General features: G+C 43.9%; 1 protein-coding gene across 3 annotated transcripts in view; it reads right to left on the bottom strand.

Moving 5' to 3' along the window:
• Positions 1 to 17,494, bottom strand: part of NIPAL3 (NIPA like domain containing 3) — a 56,065-nt gene that overhangs the window by 29,686 nt on the left and 8,885 nt on the right. For all 3 annotated transcript variants that reach the window (XM_003271614.4, XM_030805140.1, XM_030805141.1), the window contains one exon: positions 1,523 to 1,591. In XM_003271614.4, the coding sequence (XP_003271662.1) occupies positions 1,523 to 1,591 (69 nt within the window). The remainder of the gene's footprint in view (positions 1 to 1,522; positions 1,592 to 17,494) is intronic.

The raw sequence follows: 17,494 nt of genomic DNA, 5'->3' as shown, positions 1-17,494 counted from the left end.
GAAAACAGGCATTTCTAATGCACGTCACAGGCAATGCAGTCTCAGGGTGGGAGCCACAGTCTAAGGATCCCACTTGGCCTGGCCCTTGGGTCGACCTCCTCCCTCTCTGCAGTTTCCAGGATTCCCCATGTTTGGATGCCCGAGTGTTCGGCACACTCCTTCCTGTCTACATGCCAGCAGCTCTCGCTGGGCAGTTGTGTGGGTATCAGTGGGCCTTGCTCTCCCTGGGGTGGATACATGGCTCAAGCATGGTCAATATTCTTTTTGGGGGAAATGTGAACCTGGGACACAGAAACTGAGGCAGTAACTAAAGCAGGCTAGAAAGTCATGTTGACTTAGAGGGCCAAGTCTGCCATTTGGGGAGGATCATGATGTGGGCTGCCCAGAAGCGGATGAATAACTAGAGATGCTGCCCTGGAGAAAGAAGAGAATGAACCAGACAAGTAGCTAAGAGACCACGTGGTCTCAGTGACACACAGAAACATACACATCCCAGAGCTGAGATGCATAGAGTACAGGTGAACAAGGCACAAGCGTGTGCCCACAGGGATCACAGTCTCCTGCCTGCTCCAGGGACGGAGAGCAGTTCACTGCAGGCAGAAGCTGGGCAGTGCTGGCAGAATGAAGCCGGCCAGTGTGCTGTGAGATTCACCCTGTTAGCAGGTATCAAGTCTTATTTGGGTTTCCCAGAAGCAGTCCCTGAGACAAGAATGTGGGAGCAGGTAGTCTGTATGAGATGATTCCAGGGAGCACAAGTAAGGGAGGGGGAAAGTGAGGCAGGGAACAGAGATGAAAGGTGCATTCATGAGCGAATTAGTCCAGTGGGCAACTGGGGCTCAGTCTCACAGGGGACCCTCTGAAAAACCCTGTGAATCTCACCTTAGAATCATCCTAGCAGAGGATAAGAGCCTGGGGCATTTATTCCCTGCCTCCCACCCCTGCTGGCAGAAGGCAGCCTCCAGGGGCATTAACCGTCCTGCTTCCCCAGTGCACACCCCAGTTGTGCCTGCATGCCAGTAGCACCAGCTCCCTGGTGCCCCCATAAGAAGCTCCTTAGCTATCAACTTGCTCCACACCACAGCTGCTTGTGAACTCAGACAGGCTGAGGGGACTTGGAGGTCAGTAGGAGGGTCCACAGCAGCTGTATAGGGCATCCCTGAGGCTTTTAAGTAATGAACAGTGCTGTAATTAGAGTTGAATTTGACAAAACTATGGTAATTCCAGTGGCTTTGTGGCAAGGCAAAGAGGAGAGGATGAGACCAGAGCCAGGGAAGCTAGCAGGAGGTCACTGCAAAGCCCAAAGAGAGACAGTGAGGACCTGGCTAGGAGGGTGAGGACGGGATGGAGTGGGGCCACTGAATCAAGAGAAATCCTGGAACGGCCCACAAGGTATTGTCCCAGGTGCAGCCCAGGGATGCAGTAGGCAAGGCCCTGCAGAGAGGAGGCAGCTGGACCTGGATAAGACACCCTGACTTGTCTGCTGTGTCTCTGCCCCGAGACAGTGCTGGTAACTGAAACCTACCTGGAGGTTAAGTGCAATGCTGACCACGAGGTGCCCGAAGATCGCCAAGAGGGCGCCGATCAGGTTTTCCTGTAAGGAAAGTTCACAGGAGCGGACATGATTTGGGCACAAGCCAGGGGACCCCAGGACACTTCTGACACTCAACCATTTGCTGCCCCAAAACAAAACCAGAAAAATAATATCTGTGACAAAGCCACACTCCAGACCCACAACTGGAATTTTACTACTCAAGGTTAATCTGGCTGCTTTGCTGGTTTACAAAACGCTGCCCTGGATACTTTGGTGGCCCGATCACACTAACCTGACAAGGTCTAAACCTGCTATGCTATTCCCTTTAAAGTATTAACTTGCCACCATCTTGTGCGGAAAAGCAACATTCCAAAATCAGAATTTACAAGAGAAATACAGGCCAGAGAATACTTTTTGCTGTCTTGTCATAGTGTCTTCAATTTCCCAGAGGGTTTCAATGAAACTCTTTTAACTGGCTCACTTGCTTAGGGCATTTTCAATTACTCAATTTATAAAAAGTTAATTTACATCACCTATGAGTTAGGTTCAGACTACCTGGCATGGAATTTTTTACTTTATAAAATGATTACCAAACATATATTCACTGTAGACTAAATAGGAAATATATATATAAACAAAAATAATAATATCTTAGACAAGGTAGCATGAGAAAAAAATGAAAAATAAAAATAACAGTAACACCACCATAATAGAAAAGTCACTTTTAATTCTATAACCCAGAGATAATGACTATAAACATTTTGGTTCTTATTCCTGCAAACATTTTTCTGTCCATAAATTTACATATCAATGGAAATGTTAATTTACTTTATAAAAATAAGATTACCATCTGTTTTATAATCTGTTTTTTTACTTAACATATTGCGAACACATTTCCCTGTCAGGCATACCTAATTTGTCATTTTTATTAAATGTCAAATAACTCATTATTTTTGGATGTGCCATATTTTATATCATTACTTTGCTATTACTGGATATTTAGGCTGTTTCCTTTATTATTAATTTTTCATTTAACTTTATTTTAGAGTCGGGGTAAATGGGCAGGTGTGTTACACGGGTAAATTGTGTAATGCTGAGGTTTGGGTTTCTAGTGAACCCGTCACCCAAATAAGTGAACACAGTACCCAATCAGTAATTTTTCAACTCTCACCCCCACCCCAACCCCTCCCCGTTTTGGAGTCCCCCATGTCTATTATGTTTCCTTTTTAAAAAACAATGCTGTGATTGAATAGCCTAGTGCACACATTTTTGTGCGTTTGTCTGGATTAGTCCCTTGGGACAAATTCCTATAAGTGGAATTGCTGGGTCAAAGTGTACTAGCATTTAAACCACGCTATAGCGAGTCCCCAACACACCCTCCATCCGTATTCCACCATTGAACACCAAGGAATGCTCTATGCTGGCCAATGCTGCATCCTCCTTCCCAGCATGTTCTCCCAACCCCACCTGGTTCCCCTCCCTGGTGAAATCCTGCCCATTCTTTAAGGCGTGGGACAGGCCCTAGGGAATTGGCAGTTTACAAGACAAACAGTCCTCACTGTCATATGTTCAGTCCATCTGGAAAGACAGATAATTAGCAAGCTGCCCCGAGTGGCCAGAGCTGGCCGAGGCTTCCCCCCTCAGGACAGAGTCAGCAGTAATAGTGAAGTCAACCCTCCCTCCTTCCCTCTCCTAGTTCGCGGGGCTTAGAGAGCTGAGGGCAGGTCTTCCCTGAGAAGGGGCAGTTGGCCAGGGACGGGAGAGGGCAGGAGGACTGAGAGGGAGTCCCACCAACTGAAATCACCATGGACAGCTGTCCTTAACTTCTCTCCCAACAAGGCTCAGCGCTGCCACAGAAGGGAAAGATGTGGAGCCAGGGGACCCCAGTCTAGTCCCAGCTCTGCCACGACCTCACCACACCTGAGATGTGTCCCCCACCTGGAAAAGGTCAGAGCTGGGAACTGATTCTGACTCACCTGATGAGCAGCAAGATGGAATAAAACAACCTGTGGGCAGAACACGTCCTTCCTGTAGGATCACAGGATCTCAGAGCTAAAAGACTCACTGGAGACCTGCCCAGCCAGGGTTTCCCCAGCTGAGTTCCCAGAGATGCTAACAGGGTGCTAAGGCAAGAAAAGCACCACGTAGTTAAAGGCAATGCATCCTCTACCCACTGCTGGGAGGCCCCCACAGCATGTTAGAGGCTCTCAGAAGAGTTTCTCCTTGTCTAACTCAGGTTCTCAAACTTATTTGGCTCTAGAACTCTTAACTTGGAATCCAGCCATCAGCATCTGGACTAAACATCAATGACTCTCACTTGACTAACATTTTAATCCTTTCCTTTTCTTCTGATAAACGGCACCCTGATTCTGCTGGGGAGAACTTTACTCCGCCCCCTCCCCATTGGACACAGTCTTATTGGAACTGTCATTCCCAGTGCTCCATCCTCCCTAGACATCATGGCCCAAGTGTGACCCAGGCCAGGCAGGCCAGAATCTCTTTCTCTGGGATCCAGATCTTGGACTGAGAAACACAAAGGCTGAAGAAAGGTTGGCTCCCTTCAGCCCAAGGTGAGGCCTGAGCAAATAATTAGTTGCTGCTCCTCAGGACCCTGGAGCCATCCTGGTCCCAGACCTCCCGGTTCCAGACCTTCCTGAAGCCAGGAACAGCCCAATTTTGCTTAAGAACTTGTTTATGTTACTTGCAACTAAAAAGCTCAACAGAATCAACACTTTGTGGAAAGCATTTTGGGACATTATTATTAGCCCAACTTCTCATAAACATGAGTGAGGTTTTTTCTTCCCCCTTCTTAGAGGCATTGCTTTGGTGGACAAAAAAGGCAATCTGCTGGGGTGGGGGAGGGGGGAGGGACAGCATTAGGAGATATACCTAATGCTAAATGACGAGTTAATGGGTGCAGCACACCAATTTGAGATGGAGTCTCACTCTGTCGCCCAGGCTGGAGTGCAGTGGCGCGATCTCGGCTCACTGTAAACTCCACCTCCTGGGTTCACGCCATTCTCCTGCCTCAGCCTCCCGAGTAGCTGGGAGTACAGGCGCCCGCCACCACGCCTGGCTATTTTTTTGTATTTTTAGTAGAGACGTGGGTTTCACCGTGTTATCCAGGATGGTCTCGATCTCCTGACCTCGTGATCCGACCGCTTTGGCCTCCCAAAGTGCTGGGATTACAGGCGTGAGCCACCGTGCCCAGCCAGTTTCAATATTTTAATGCTCCTTGCATACAAAAAATTATTTTATAACTTTCCATTTAAAAAGTCAATTATAGAACATCTGCTTCTGGGAAGATGGAGTAGATGTACTTTTCCCTATTCTTCCTGCTACGTACAACTAAAACCCTGGTCATCACATATAAGGCAAACAAAAGGCCGGGCACAGTGGCTCATGCCTGTAATCTCAGCACTTTGGGAGGCCAAGGCGGGTGAATCACCTGAGGTCAGGAGTTCGAGACCAGTCTGGCCAACACTGCGAAACTCCATCTCTACTAAAAAAAATAAACAACCCAAAAATTATCTGGGCATGGTGGTGGGTGCCTATAATCCCAGCTACTCAGGAGGCTGAGGCAGGAGAATCACTTGAACCCAGGAGGCGGAGGTTGCAGAGAGCCGAGATTGCGCCATTGTACTCCAGCCTGGGTGACATGAGTGAAACTCCGTCTCAAAAAAAAAAAAAAAAAAGACAAACATAAAACAATTCTGAATGCAGACAGAAGAAGGCAGAGAAGCTAGAAAAGTCAGGACCCCAGGAATGGCATATTGGTGAGCTTCTTGGGTATTCTGTATTCTTTTTGCCTCATACATCCCAAACTTGTAGGTGAAGAAGCCAGCACTCTGGAAATACCAACAGAGGTGGAGCAGGGTAAAAAAAAAAGCCCCAAGAAAAGCCTCCTCTCACTACCAAAGGACAAGCTGATGGGAAGCTTGGCAAGAAAAACACTTTTAGACAATAACCTCACTATTCCAAACATCACAGAGAACAAGGCACCTGTACGTCTGAATGTTTGTGCCCGCTACCCCCTAAGTTTATATGTTGAAGTCCTAACCCCTAAGGGGATGGTATTAGGAGGTGGTGCCTTTGGGAAGTGACTAGGTCATGCGGGTGGAGCCCTCATGAATGGGATCTTATAAAAGAGGCCCAAGAGAGGCCGCTTGCCCCTTCCATCATGTGAGGACAGAGAGAGGAAGTGCCGTCTGAGGTGGCGGGTCCTCACCAGACACCCAATCTGCTGGGGCCTTGATCTTGGACTTCCCAGCTTTCAGAACTGTGAGAAATACATTTCTGTTGTTATAAGCTACTCAGTTTATGGTATTTTGTTACAGCAGCCCAAATGAACTAAGTCAGCCCCTCAACTCCCCTGTTGGGACTATCAGGGAAGGCTAAGCAGGGAGCCAGCGGCAAGTTGTCCTCCTCCCCATGGTGTCAACAGAGACCACACGGAGAGGCTAGCCTTCTACCTTTGATGCAGAAAAGTTTTAAATTTTGATGAAGTCTAATGTATCTATTAGATAGATTTTATGTTTTTCTTTTGTTGTTTATGCTTTTGTTGTTTATGCTTTTGGTGTCATATTTTTTGTTTATGCTTTTGGTGTCATATTTTGTGACCATAATAGCATCGTGGGTGAGGGAGAGGGATGGAGCTATATAGATACGACCTTTCATGTACTACTAAAATTAAGTTGGTGTTAATCTGAACTAGACTGTTATAAGTTAAGGTGTTGTCATCCTCAGCACAATCACTAAGATAACTTAAAATATATAGTGGAAGAAATGACAAGAGAATTAAAAGGGTACACTACAAAATATATCTATTTAACACAAAAGAAGACACTAATGAAGGAACTGAATAAAAGAGACAAAAACTGTTGCCTGATCTAAAGTAACACCTTTATTTTCTTCTAAGAATTTTACAGTTTTAGCTCTTACATTTAGCTCTCTGATCCACTTTGAGTTAATTTTTATGGATGGTGTGAGGTGGGAATCCAATTTCATTCACTCTTTTACATATGGCTATCCAGTTATCCCTGCACTATTTGTTGAAAAGACTATTCTTTCTCCATTGAATGGTCTTAGCATCTTTGTCGAAATCAATTGACCATAGATGTATGGGTTAATTTCTGGACTCTGAATTCTATCCCATTTATTTGTCTGTCTTTATGCCAGTACCATATTGTCTTGACTACTGCAGTTTTGTAGTAAGTTTTGAAATCAGAAGTGTGAGTTCTTCAACACTGTTCTTCTTCCTCCAAGATTGTTTTGGCTATTTTGGGTCCCCTGGACTTCCATATGGATTTTAGGATCAGCTTGTCTCAAGGTAGTTCCTATAATTTCCCTTGTGATTCTTTTCATAGACTTGTTGGTTATTTAGGAGTGTGTTGTTAAATTTATACATATTTGTGAATTTCCCACTTTGTTTTTGTGAATTTCCTTTTGTGATTGATTTTTAATTTCATTCCATTGTGATCAGAAAACATACTTTGTATAATTTCAATCTTTTAAATAATGAGACTTGTTTTCTGTCCTAATATGTGCTCTATCCCAGAAAATGTTCATGTGCACTTAAGAAGAATTTGTATTTTGCTTTTGTTGAGTGGAATATTCTATAGATTTCTGTCAGGTCTAGTTGCTTTACAGTGTTGTTCAAGTCTTCTATTTCCTTGCTGATCTTCTAATTGTTCTATCCATTAGTAAAAGTGGGGTATTCGCTATTCTAGTCTTTGGCTATTATCGTCTATTTCTTCCTTTGATTCTGTCAGTTTTTGCTTCATGTATTTTGGGACTGTGTAGGTGCATTTATTTTACAATTGTTACATCTTCTTGATGAATTTACTCCTTCATCATAATATAATGTCCTTCTTGGTACCTTGTAACAATTTTATCTTCAAGTCTATTTTGTTTAATATTAGTATAGCTACTCCAGCTCTCCTTTGGTTATTGTTTACATGAAATATCTTTTTCTTTTTTACCTTCAATCTGTTTGTGTCTTTGAATTTAAAGGGAATCTTTTGTAGATAGCACATACTTGAATGTTTTAAAATATATATTCTGCCAATCTCTGCCTTTTATTTGGAGAGTTTAATCCACTTACATTTAATAATAATTAGTAATAAGAAAGGACTTCTGTCATTTTGCCATTTGTTTTCTATAGTCTCTTTTTGTTCCTCAATTCCTCCATTACTGCCCTCTTTTGTGGTAAATAGATATGTTTTCTAGTGTACCATTTTAATTCCCTTGTCATTTATTTTACTGTATATTTAGAGTTATTTTCTTAATGGGTGTGCTGAGGATTGTAATTAACACCTTAATTTATAACAATCTAGTTTAGATTAATAGCAACTTAATTTTAGTGTTATACAAAACTTTGCTCCTATATAGTTCCATCTTTCTCCCCCACCCATTATGCTATTATTGTCACAGATTTCTTAATTCCTTTTAAAAGTTAATCGTCTGATATGGGTAGACAGAATTCTACCTTCCTTTCATTTAGAAATTATATCTAATTGGAGCCTCCATGTCTCTCTTTTCCTTCCCAATCAATAGAAATAACTCAGTTTATGTTTCCTGAATAAATGACTTAATCTAAGCACAAATAAATGGCAATAATTGAAAGAGTGCTGAGAAAAAGGTAGAATGTCAAAGGAGGAATTTACTCTGGGCACAAGACCTGAACTACTTGGCTTAATATTATGTGGCAAAGGAAGTATGGAAGGACTATAGCTAAAATTTAGGCTCTCAGACTTCCAGCCTGAGTTTTTTTTTTTACATGCCCGGCCTCCTCCTCTAACCTTCATATGGCACCCGGCCTGAGGCAGAGCATACCCAACCCCCTCAACCAACATTTGTGGCCTGAAGAGGACTGCAGAAGGCAACCTACAATGTACAGTGTTTTGTGGAAACTAAGAGGATGTCGTAATCCTAACTGCTCCAGCACAATAAGTGTGTGGAGTGTGGTTATTCAGAGGTAGGTTCTAGAGTCAGGCAGACCTCACCTTGAATCCAGCCTCTGTCCTTCATGACACTGTGACTTGGACATATCTTTGGGCATTTGTTTCCTCAACTGTAAAATGGAGTTATTAAGGGTACTTACTCCTCATGGCAGTTGCAAGAATGAAACAAGATAAACCCACGGAAGTAACAAAGCACGATTCCTAGCACAAGTCAGAGGGTTTACGGATACAGATTTCTTTACTATGGGGCTTCTCAGAGCCTTCAATAAATATTAGCTATCATAGTTAGAGTCATCCATCATTCAACAATAGGGCATCATGAGAACCTCCTACGTGTTAGGCACATGCCAGTGGGAGGTGATCAGGTTTACTAGAGAGCTCAGCCTTTGGAAACTGACAGACTAGCCTTGTTGTAAAGATTAGAAATGATGACAACAATGATAATCATAAACTAACATTTATCAAGCACTTACTATGTGCCAAGTATTACTCTAAGTACTTCAAACATATTAACTCATTTAATCCTCATAACAACCTTTTAAGGCAGGTACTATTATCATCTAATTTTACAGTGAGGAAGCTGAGGCACAGAGGATAAGAGATAGCTAGTAAGTGGCTGAAGAAGGATGGGAACCCAGGTAGTCTGACACCAGAGCCCATGCTCGTAATTATTACGTCAAACTATACAATATATAAAGCTCTATAACAGGCCTGGAACAGGGTAGGTATTGAATAAGTAGTAGCTATTATTAGGAGCTGGGGAATTGGTTCTTCACCCAGTGACTCCCAGGCTAGTGCAGAATACAGACACTTAAAATATTACAATCTGGCCGGGTGCGGTGGCTCACGTCTGTAATCCCAGCACTTTGGGAGATTGAGGCAGGCAGATCACCTGAGGCTGGGAGTTCGAGACCAGTCTAACCAACATGGAGAAACCCTGTTTCTCCTAAAAATACAAAATTAGCTGGGCATGGTGGCGCATGCCTGTAATCCCAGCTACTCGGGAGGCTGAGGCAGGAGAATCGCTTGAATCCAGGAGGCGGAGATTGCAGTGAGCCAAGATCATGACTTTGCACTCCAGCCTGGGCAACAAGAGCAAAACTCCATCTCAAAAAAAAAAAAAAAAAAAATACAATCTATTAGACATGGGCACAAGACATACAGAGAAGGGAGGAATGGCCCTCCAGTCATTTGTTCCTTCAGTGCCTAGCTTGTGCCATGCCCTGTCCTTGTCCTCACATAACATACATTGAACTGACTATGTAATCACATTGTGGTTAGGGCTACACAGGAGAGGCACAGGGTACTCTACATGACAGGGACCCGATCTAGTGTGTGTGTTGTGGGGTGGTCAAGGAAGACACCTCTGAAGAATGATTTCTGAAGGGAGGCCTGAAGACCTGGAGTGGTGGGGGTGGGGTGGAGAAAGCTGTTCCATAACGCGTAGGAAGCTCCTGCGGTGGGAACGAGCAAGTACTTTTGAGGAAGAAAAAGATGGCTGGTGTAAGAGGAAAAGACTCAGGGAAAAATGGGATCGGGGAACTGATTAAAGGGAACCCCCTTTAATTCAGTTTTAAAAGGGGTCCAGGGAAGATGGAAAGAAACCAGAGAAGCCCTGCTCCAAGACATTGGACCTGGCCTTGGAGATGACAGGGAGGCTCTGAGTGACGTTATTAGGACTATGTTTCTAAAAGAGAAATCATTTCACTTGAACACTTAGAGGTCATAAAATAAAAAATAAATAAAATAGAAATCAGGGTTGCAAGGACTAGAAGGCCATCTTCTTTGGACTGGGGCCAGAGATTTTCTTCCACAAGGTGATACTGACAGTCTTAAGGGACTTGATCACCTATCTTCATGTCCTTCCATGTTCTTTGCCAGCTTTTCGTATGTTCCGCTTTCTCATTTCACCTTTTACAGCAGTTTTTTCCCTTTTGATCAAAGAAAGGCTTGTCCTTCATTTACCTTAGAATCTTACTCTGGTACATTGCCAAGTTGTAAAACCACCAGGAAATCAAGGGGAATTCTGAAATTTTGTTTCCCACGTTTTTTTAGTGATAATCAAGATGCTGTAACACTCATCCCAAGAATGACTTTTCTTCCCTCTGTCATCCATATTCCTGTTAGGGCATGACACTGGAATGGGACAGTCTGGCCCTTGTTGGAATATTCCTAAGCCAGAGTCTGGTTTGACTGATGTTTGGACAACAAGGACTAGCTTTGTTAATTAGGTTATATTCCAGATCTGTTACACAGATTGAATGAGCTAAATTTCCTGCTCTAAGCTTTGACAAAAATATATTCAAAACTTGTTATAAAATAAAATCATTTACACTTGAAATATATGTGCAAATACTTATACATTATACTACATAATAAATGTAAAAATATATGTGCATTAAAATACAGCATAAGCAAAGGAATAGTGAAAATAATATTTCAATATCCCTGACCCTTTCTAGATAAATCAGGTTAACACAAGGTGTCTTTAGGTGAACGAAGTTACAGGCATAATCAACAATGCCCTTTCGGTAAACTTCACAGAAATTGTGAAAGCAAAACAAATCTTGTTGTTGTAAATTAAGAGTGTCCAGTACTTTGCTTTGAACAAAAATGAAGGTGGCTCTAATCATATCATTAGCTCATGAAAATAGTTTATCATGATGTGACTTTTAGCATGTAACTTGGAAGGAGTTTAAAGAATTTAGTGATACTGGAGCCTAGCACGGTGGCTCATGCCTGTAATCCCAGCACTTTGGGAGGCCGAGGCGGGTGGATCACTTGAGGTCAGGAGTTCAGGACCAGCCTGGCCAACATGGTGAAACCCCATCTCTACCAAAAATACAAAAATTAGCCAGGTGTGGTGGCTGGCACCTGTAATCCTAGCTACTTGGAGGCTGAGGCAGGAGAATCACTTGAACCTGGGAGGTGGAGGCTGCAATAAGCAGAGATTGCGCCATTGCACTCCTGCACTCCAGCCTGGGCAACAAGAGTGAGACTCTGTCTCAAAAAACAGAAAAAAAAAAAAAAAAAAAAAAAAAGAATTTAATGATACTGCTATACCAACACTCCTTCCATTCTAGGTACTTATACTAATGTGAATAAAGTTCTTAGCACTTTAGCTTTGGGAAACAAAACTTGCAATAGAATTGATGCTAAACTCTACCTCATTCTAGCAATCAGTAATATTTATCTTGAATATAGAAATTAATTTTTAAAGAAAGCTTCATTCTTCTCATTCAGCTATTCATTTCTAATACATTGCTTTTTTGCTTAATAATCATTGTAAAACTTTATACTGCATTAACAGCTTTCAGTCAATCATACCAATAAAAATACTCTTCTGAACCTCATATCCAAGGAAATTTTAATAATGAAATTTGATTACCTATTCTGCATCTTTTCTTATAGAGAAGTATGAAAAAATTTTCACTGGGAGGCCATCAGGCTGAGACAGCTGTAGGGCCTTAGGTTCCTATGTAAGCAAATTGATTTGCAATGTAACCAGTAAAATGAAACTTAAGCATAACCAATCAAAGCATCAACTAACCTCTAACTAGGGACTTTCCTCCAATCAGACCCAAATAAAGCAAGCACCTGTCTGTAGCCAATCAAGCCATTTCTTTGCTTTGCTTCTGCATTCAACCTATAAAAGTGTGCTGCTCAGGCCACTAAAGCGGAGCTCTCTGAACCTCTTCTGGTTCTGAGTGCCTGCCCATTTCATGAGTCATTCTTTGCTCAAATAGCTCTGTTAAATTTCCTTTGTCCAAAGTTTTCCTTTTAATGGAAGTATGAGAGGAGTCCACCAAACTTTCAAGTATTAAAATACACAATTTTGGAATAAAATTCTGTGAGGGAAATAGAATGGAAATACAAATTCAAGGAGAAAAAGGAATGATGTAAAATTTTCAACACTTAAAGAATAGCTTATATATTTTTCAGAAGGCTGATAGTGGGTACTGAATGGTCTTTAGACCAAGGGCTTCAGTTAAGAGTATCTAACAGCACTCAATACAATAAAAAATACCAATGTTTAAATTTACCAGAAATGGTTCAATCCATTCTCCTGCCTCAGCCTCCTGAGTGGCTGGGACTACAGGCATGTGCCACCATGCCCAGCTAATTTTTTTGCATTTTTAGTAGAGACGGGGTTTCTCTATGTTGGCCAGGCTGGTCTCAAACTCCTGACCTCAGGTGATCTGCCCGCCTCGGCCTCCCAAAGTGCTGGGATTACTGGCATGAGCCATCACGCCCGGCCAATATTCAACCATTTTTGATGCATAAAGGTGGTAGTTTCATATGGTTCCACCTATAACTGGTAGCTGCTATTTTATTTTTACCGCAAGAGACCAAGATGAGATGGCCTTAGAGGAGTGGTTGACTAAATCCACGAGGATTTAGTCTGTCTTCACAGACTAGCCTGAGAATGTGTTAACTCACTACCACGAAAGTGCAGAGCTGCAGAAGGGCAGAGGGAGGCCACTGTGGCCACAGAGACAAGTCAGGGAGTGGGGCAGGGAAGGGTGGGACCCAGAAGTGAAAACTATAAACCTCACAAGGATGAACCCATCTAGGCAGCAAAAACATTGGAGGCTAAAAGGTTATGTATGGGCCAAGGGAAGACTTCCCCATTGCCCTCGGAAGGTTCGCTGAGAATCAACTGATGAAAGGCAGATTAATAGGAGAAAAGGCATACAAATTTATTTGATCACCATTTTATGTGACATGGGAGCCTTCAGAGAGAAGACCCAAAGACACAGGAGAAACTGTCATTTTTAGGCTTAGGTTCAACAAAGTATGGACGACTGTGTAGAAATATGATTGCACAAACGGGCCTGATCTAATGCTGATAGACTGAGTGGGGAACCCAGCCAGGTCTGATGTTGAGATTCTTCTTGGCCTCTCTGGGCAGCATTCCTTCCTTATATGAGTCAGGACCCTCTCTGGAATAGGGGGTCTTCTGACCTACGATCAAACAAAGTAGGTCTGATAATTTCCTTATGGCCAATTTTTACAAAGAAAAGTGGAAGAAAATTAGAGTAATATTTTAGGTCTTATAGCTGGCTTTGGGGAAAGGAGGTTCTGGTCTCTCTCTCTCTCTCTCTCTCTCTCTATTTCTTTCTTTTTGAGACAGGGTCTCGCTCAGTCACCCAGGCTGGAATGAGGCTGGAATGCAGTGACGTGATCTTAGCTCACTGCAACCTCCATCTCTGGGGATCAAGCCATACTCCTACCTCAGCCTCCTGAGTAGCTGGGACTATAGGTGCATGCCATTACACCCAGCTAATTTTTGTATTTTTAGTAGAGACGGTGTTTCACCATGTTGCCCAGGCTGGTCTTGAACTCCCGGGCTCAAAGGCTGCCTGGCCTTCCAAAGTTCTGGGATTACAAGCATGAGCCACCTCAGTGCCTGCAGGGGTTCTGGTTTCTATGACCTGCCTTGGGGAAGAGGGATTGTCGTTTCTATGGCTAGCCTGGTGGAGAAGGGGGGCCAGAGAAAGGAGAGCAAGAAAAGGTCAGAGAGGAACTTTTGCTTCTGAGGCTTTCTTTTTCAGGTATGGTTTTCTGATCCCCGATAGTTACTAAGATAATAAAGGCTGGTATTGATGGAGCACATCAATGGTGTGCTCCATCAATGGAGCACTTATCAATGGAGCACACTGATGGTGTGCTAAGCCCTTTCTGTGCACCCTCCTCTCAGGGCCACAAACAACGCTGAGATGGGTGTTACTATGAGTCCTGTTTTTAGTATCTAAGCCTGACTTCCAGCCTCTTGATGATAATTACTCCTCCAGACTGTCTCCATTGTGTTCTATGAAGTGTCCTTCAAAGGTAGCACAGTCAATTAGGAAAAAAAAATAACCTTATCAGTGCCACATTTCCACTAAGGACACAGATGGCTGAGGTTTCTTTTAAAAGCCATTTCCATAACATATGAATGTCCACATGTAATAACCAGTTACAGACAGACACGATTAGCAATAGCGTAATATAACTCCACCTAAGCGTTTCAAAGGGCTTCATCAACATTAATTATGCCCCCAAACCCTTGTGAAGTGATGACGGGTCCAATTTTATGAGCATTCAAAGACAGGCCAAGAAGTTGCCACCAGCCCTGGGTTCCACTGCTTGTACACACACCAATGAGGCACCCTGCAGTGCCTGGCATAGGGCAATGGGGAGGCAAGGATGACTCCTGCCAGCAAGCTCTTCCTCCAACCCTCAGGTTGGAAACCATAAATGCGGGTGCCCAGTTCTGCTGCAGGGAGGGAATGGGTAGTGCCCGGCCAGCTCCCACCTCTGGACCCCGCTGGCAGCCTTCTCTACCTAGTCTGCTCCTCTTTTTGCTGAGGAACCACCTTGTATGTCTTCACTGGGGTTATTTCAGGGGTGGAGCGTTCACAAGTACACGTGCATGGTTAACCCAGAACAGGGATATTCCACCTTGAATCAGTTGACTTTGTCCCTTAAGCAAAGACACAGTGCAAAGTGGAACATATGGTTCCCAGCTGACAGGCAGGGGTGAGAACTGTCTTGGGTGGCCCCAGGCTTGGGCACTGCCAGATCAGGTTGATTCTTCTGAGGCAACACCCAGTCAGGTTCCCAACTTTTCTCGAGTTGACAAGGCAGAGTAGAATCGACAGTGTCAATTGAAGTGGAAGAGAGGGGAGAAGGCCGGCAAATATCTCAGGAGCTGCTCCCAGTGGAGATCTGTTACCCAAGAAAGCCCAAGACTCAGCCAAAGTCACGGAATAAGCGACTGTCAGGGTCTCCCCACACCGCTCTGGTTCCAGTATTTTACGGGTGAGGAAGTATGAGGCCTCCCAACTACCAGGAGCCTTATATTTAGGGTAACCGTGTACCTTCCAAATAGGAAGACTCCTCAGATCACCTGAAGTCAGCAGTTCAAGACCAGCCTGGTCAACATGGTGAAACCCTGTCTCTACTAACAATATAAAAATTAGCTGGGTGTGGTGGCACACACCTGTAATCCCAGCGACCCGGGAGGCTGAGGCATGAGAATCACTCGATCCCAGAAGGTGGAGGTTGCAGTGAGCCAAGATCATGCCACTGCATTCCAGCCTGGGTGACAGACTGAAACTGTATCTTAAAGAAAAAAAAAAGGAAGACTCTGAGAATGAAAGGGGGCTCTATTAACATACACAGGCATAAGGCACAAACCGGGACCACGGTCACTCTACCCATGCTGCAGTCTCTCAATGGGGAGTGTTACTGGCGAAAGAAGTGAGGTGAAGGCAAAACTACTCACCCCAACTACGCTACCCATTGACTGTGTGGCCATGGGCAAGTTAATTAACCTCTCTGTGCCAGTTTCTTCACAGGTAAAATGGGGTTGTAACAGTACCTATCTCATGAGAGCTTTTGTGAGGATTAGCACAGTTCCTGTTCTATAAGTAAATAATGTTAATTGCTTTTATTATGATGATTACAATAGTCATTGTTAATTGGCTATGAAAGGGTGGCTAAAGGACCTATATTGTATTGCCAGGAAGACTGACAAAGGCTTCATGGATGAAAAGGTGATACTTGTGCTGGAAGGCTGGGTAGGATTTCCAAAGGCAGAAGCAGGGGGTGGTGCAGGCAGCTTCGGTTTGCTCATCTGTAAATTCCGGTCATTCTCATAACTACCCTATAGGATGGGTATAAGACTTACCCACAGAGGGGTTACATGATTTTCCCCAAGTTATAATGCTAGAAAATAACAGAGCTGGTGCAGAGAGCTATAATCACTGTGCACTCAGCCTGGGCCACACAGGAGACTCTGTCTCCCAAAAAAACTAAGAAGAAAGGTAATAGGGCCAGGGATTGGAGCCAAGTCTCTGATTCCAAAGGCCATGCCCTTAACACTCTGTTGTATCTCTATTTTTGTGTCGAATTCTGTCTTGAGGGGTAAACACTTGTGAAAATGTATCTTCCCCACCTCCCTCCTAGACTGTAACCAGGGAAGATCTGTCTTGATGATCTATATCGGGGTGTTCAATCTTTTGGCTTCCCTGGGCCACACTGGAAGAAGAATTGTCTTGGGTAACACATAAAATATGCTAACACTAATGATAGCCACTGATGAGCTAAAAAAAAAAAAATCGCAAAAAAAATCTCATAATGTTTTAAGAAAGTTTGTAAATTTGTATTGGGCTGCATTCAAAGCTGTCCTGGGCTGTGGGCTGGACAAGCTTGATCTATATAGCTCCCGCCCCACCCAGCACAAGCTGGAGAGAGTAGGTGCTCAGATGAAATGTCTACTCACTCAATAGAAGAATTGAGACCTGACTTTTCCCGGCTGAGGTAAAGCTTCCACAGTGTCAATGTCCTGCTGGGAGCTGCTTCCTGGGCAGCTCAGCCTGGGGGGCTTCCTGTAGCAGAGTGCCCTCCCTAACAACCAAAATTTATATGCTGATGGGCAGGGCAGAGGGCAGGGCTGCAACTCAAAGGCAGACAGCTTGCTCCTAACTTCATCCCACCCATCAAGCTGGACTTAAGAGTCTCTCAATATTTTCCTCCTCCCAAAGGTAAGAGATGAGTTGTGAGCAGCCTGCCCAGCCCACATGACCACTTTTCTGAGGCCTGCCCATAATGGTAGAGCCTAAGAAACCATGTTTGCCAGGTGGTATCAGCTGGGCGGCACTCCCTGGCCATCACCGACTTAACCAGGTAGACAACTTACCCAGGATGGCCACTCAGGTCTTCCCTCTTTTGAAGGCGAGGTATGAGTTCCAGCACCTTCCAAGCCCCATTGCCTTTCCTGCCACTGGATTTCATGAGCTACCCTGTAGCCTTATAATAATTTCCCTTTTTGCTTCAGCTTCTCTGAAATGGGTTTTTACTCCTTGCAATCAAAATAGCCTTAACAAAATTGAGAAAAGAGACAGCTTTCCCTCAAAACCCCTCTCCCCATCCCCATGCAGAATTAACCACACCTTCCCCTCTACTCTGTGTACCTTCGTCTGTTCCTCTTGGAAACCCCGGGGCATATCTGAGT

The sequence above is a fragment of the Nomascus leucogenys genome, chromosome 24 (genome assembly GCF_006542625.1).
Source record: "Nomascus leucogenys isolate Asia chromosome 24, Asia_NLE_v1, whole genome shotgun sequence".
Classification (NCBI taxonomy): Eukaryota; Metazoa; Chordata; class Mammalia; order Primates; family Hylobatidae; genus Nomascus; species Nomascus leucogenys.
The sequence above is the reverse complement of the archived record's forward strand: the minus strand, read 5'-3'. Positions and strand labels throughout refer to the sequence as shown.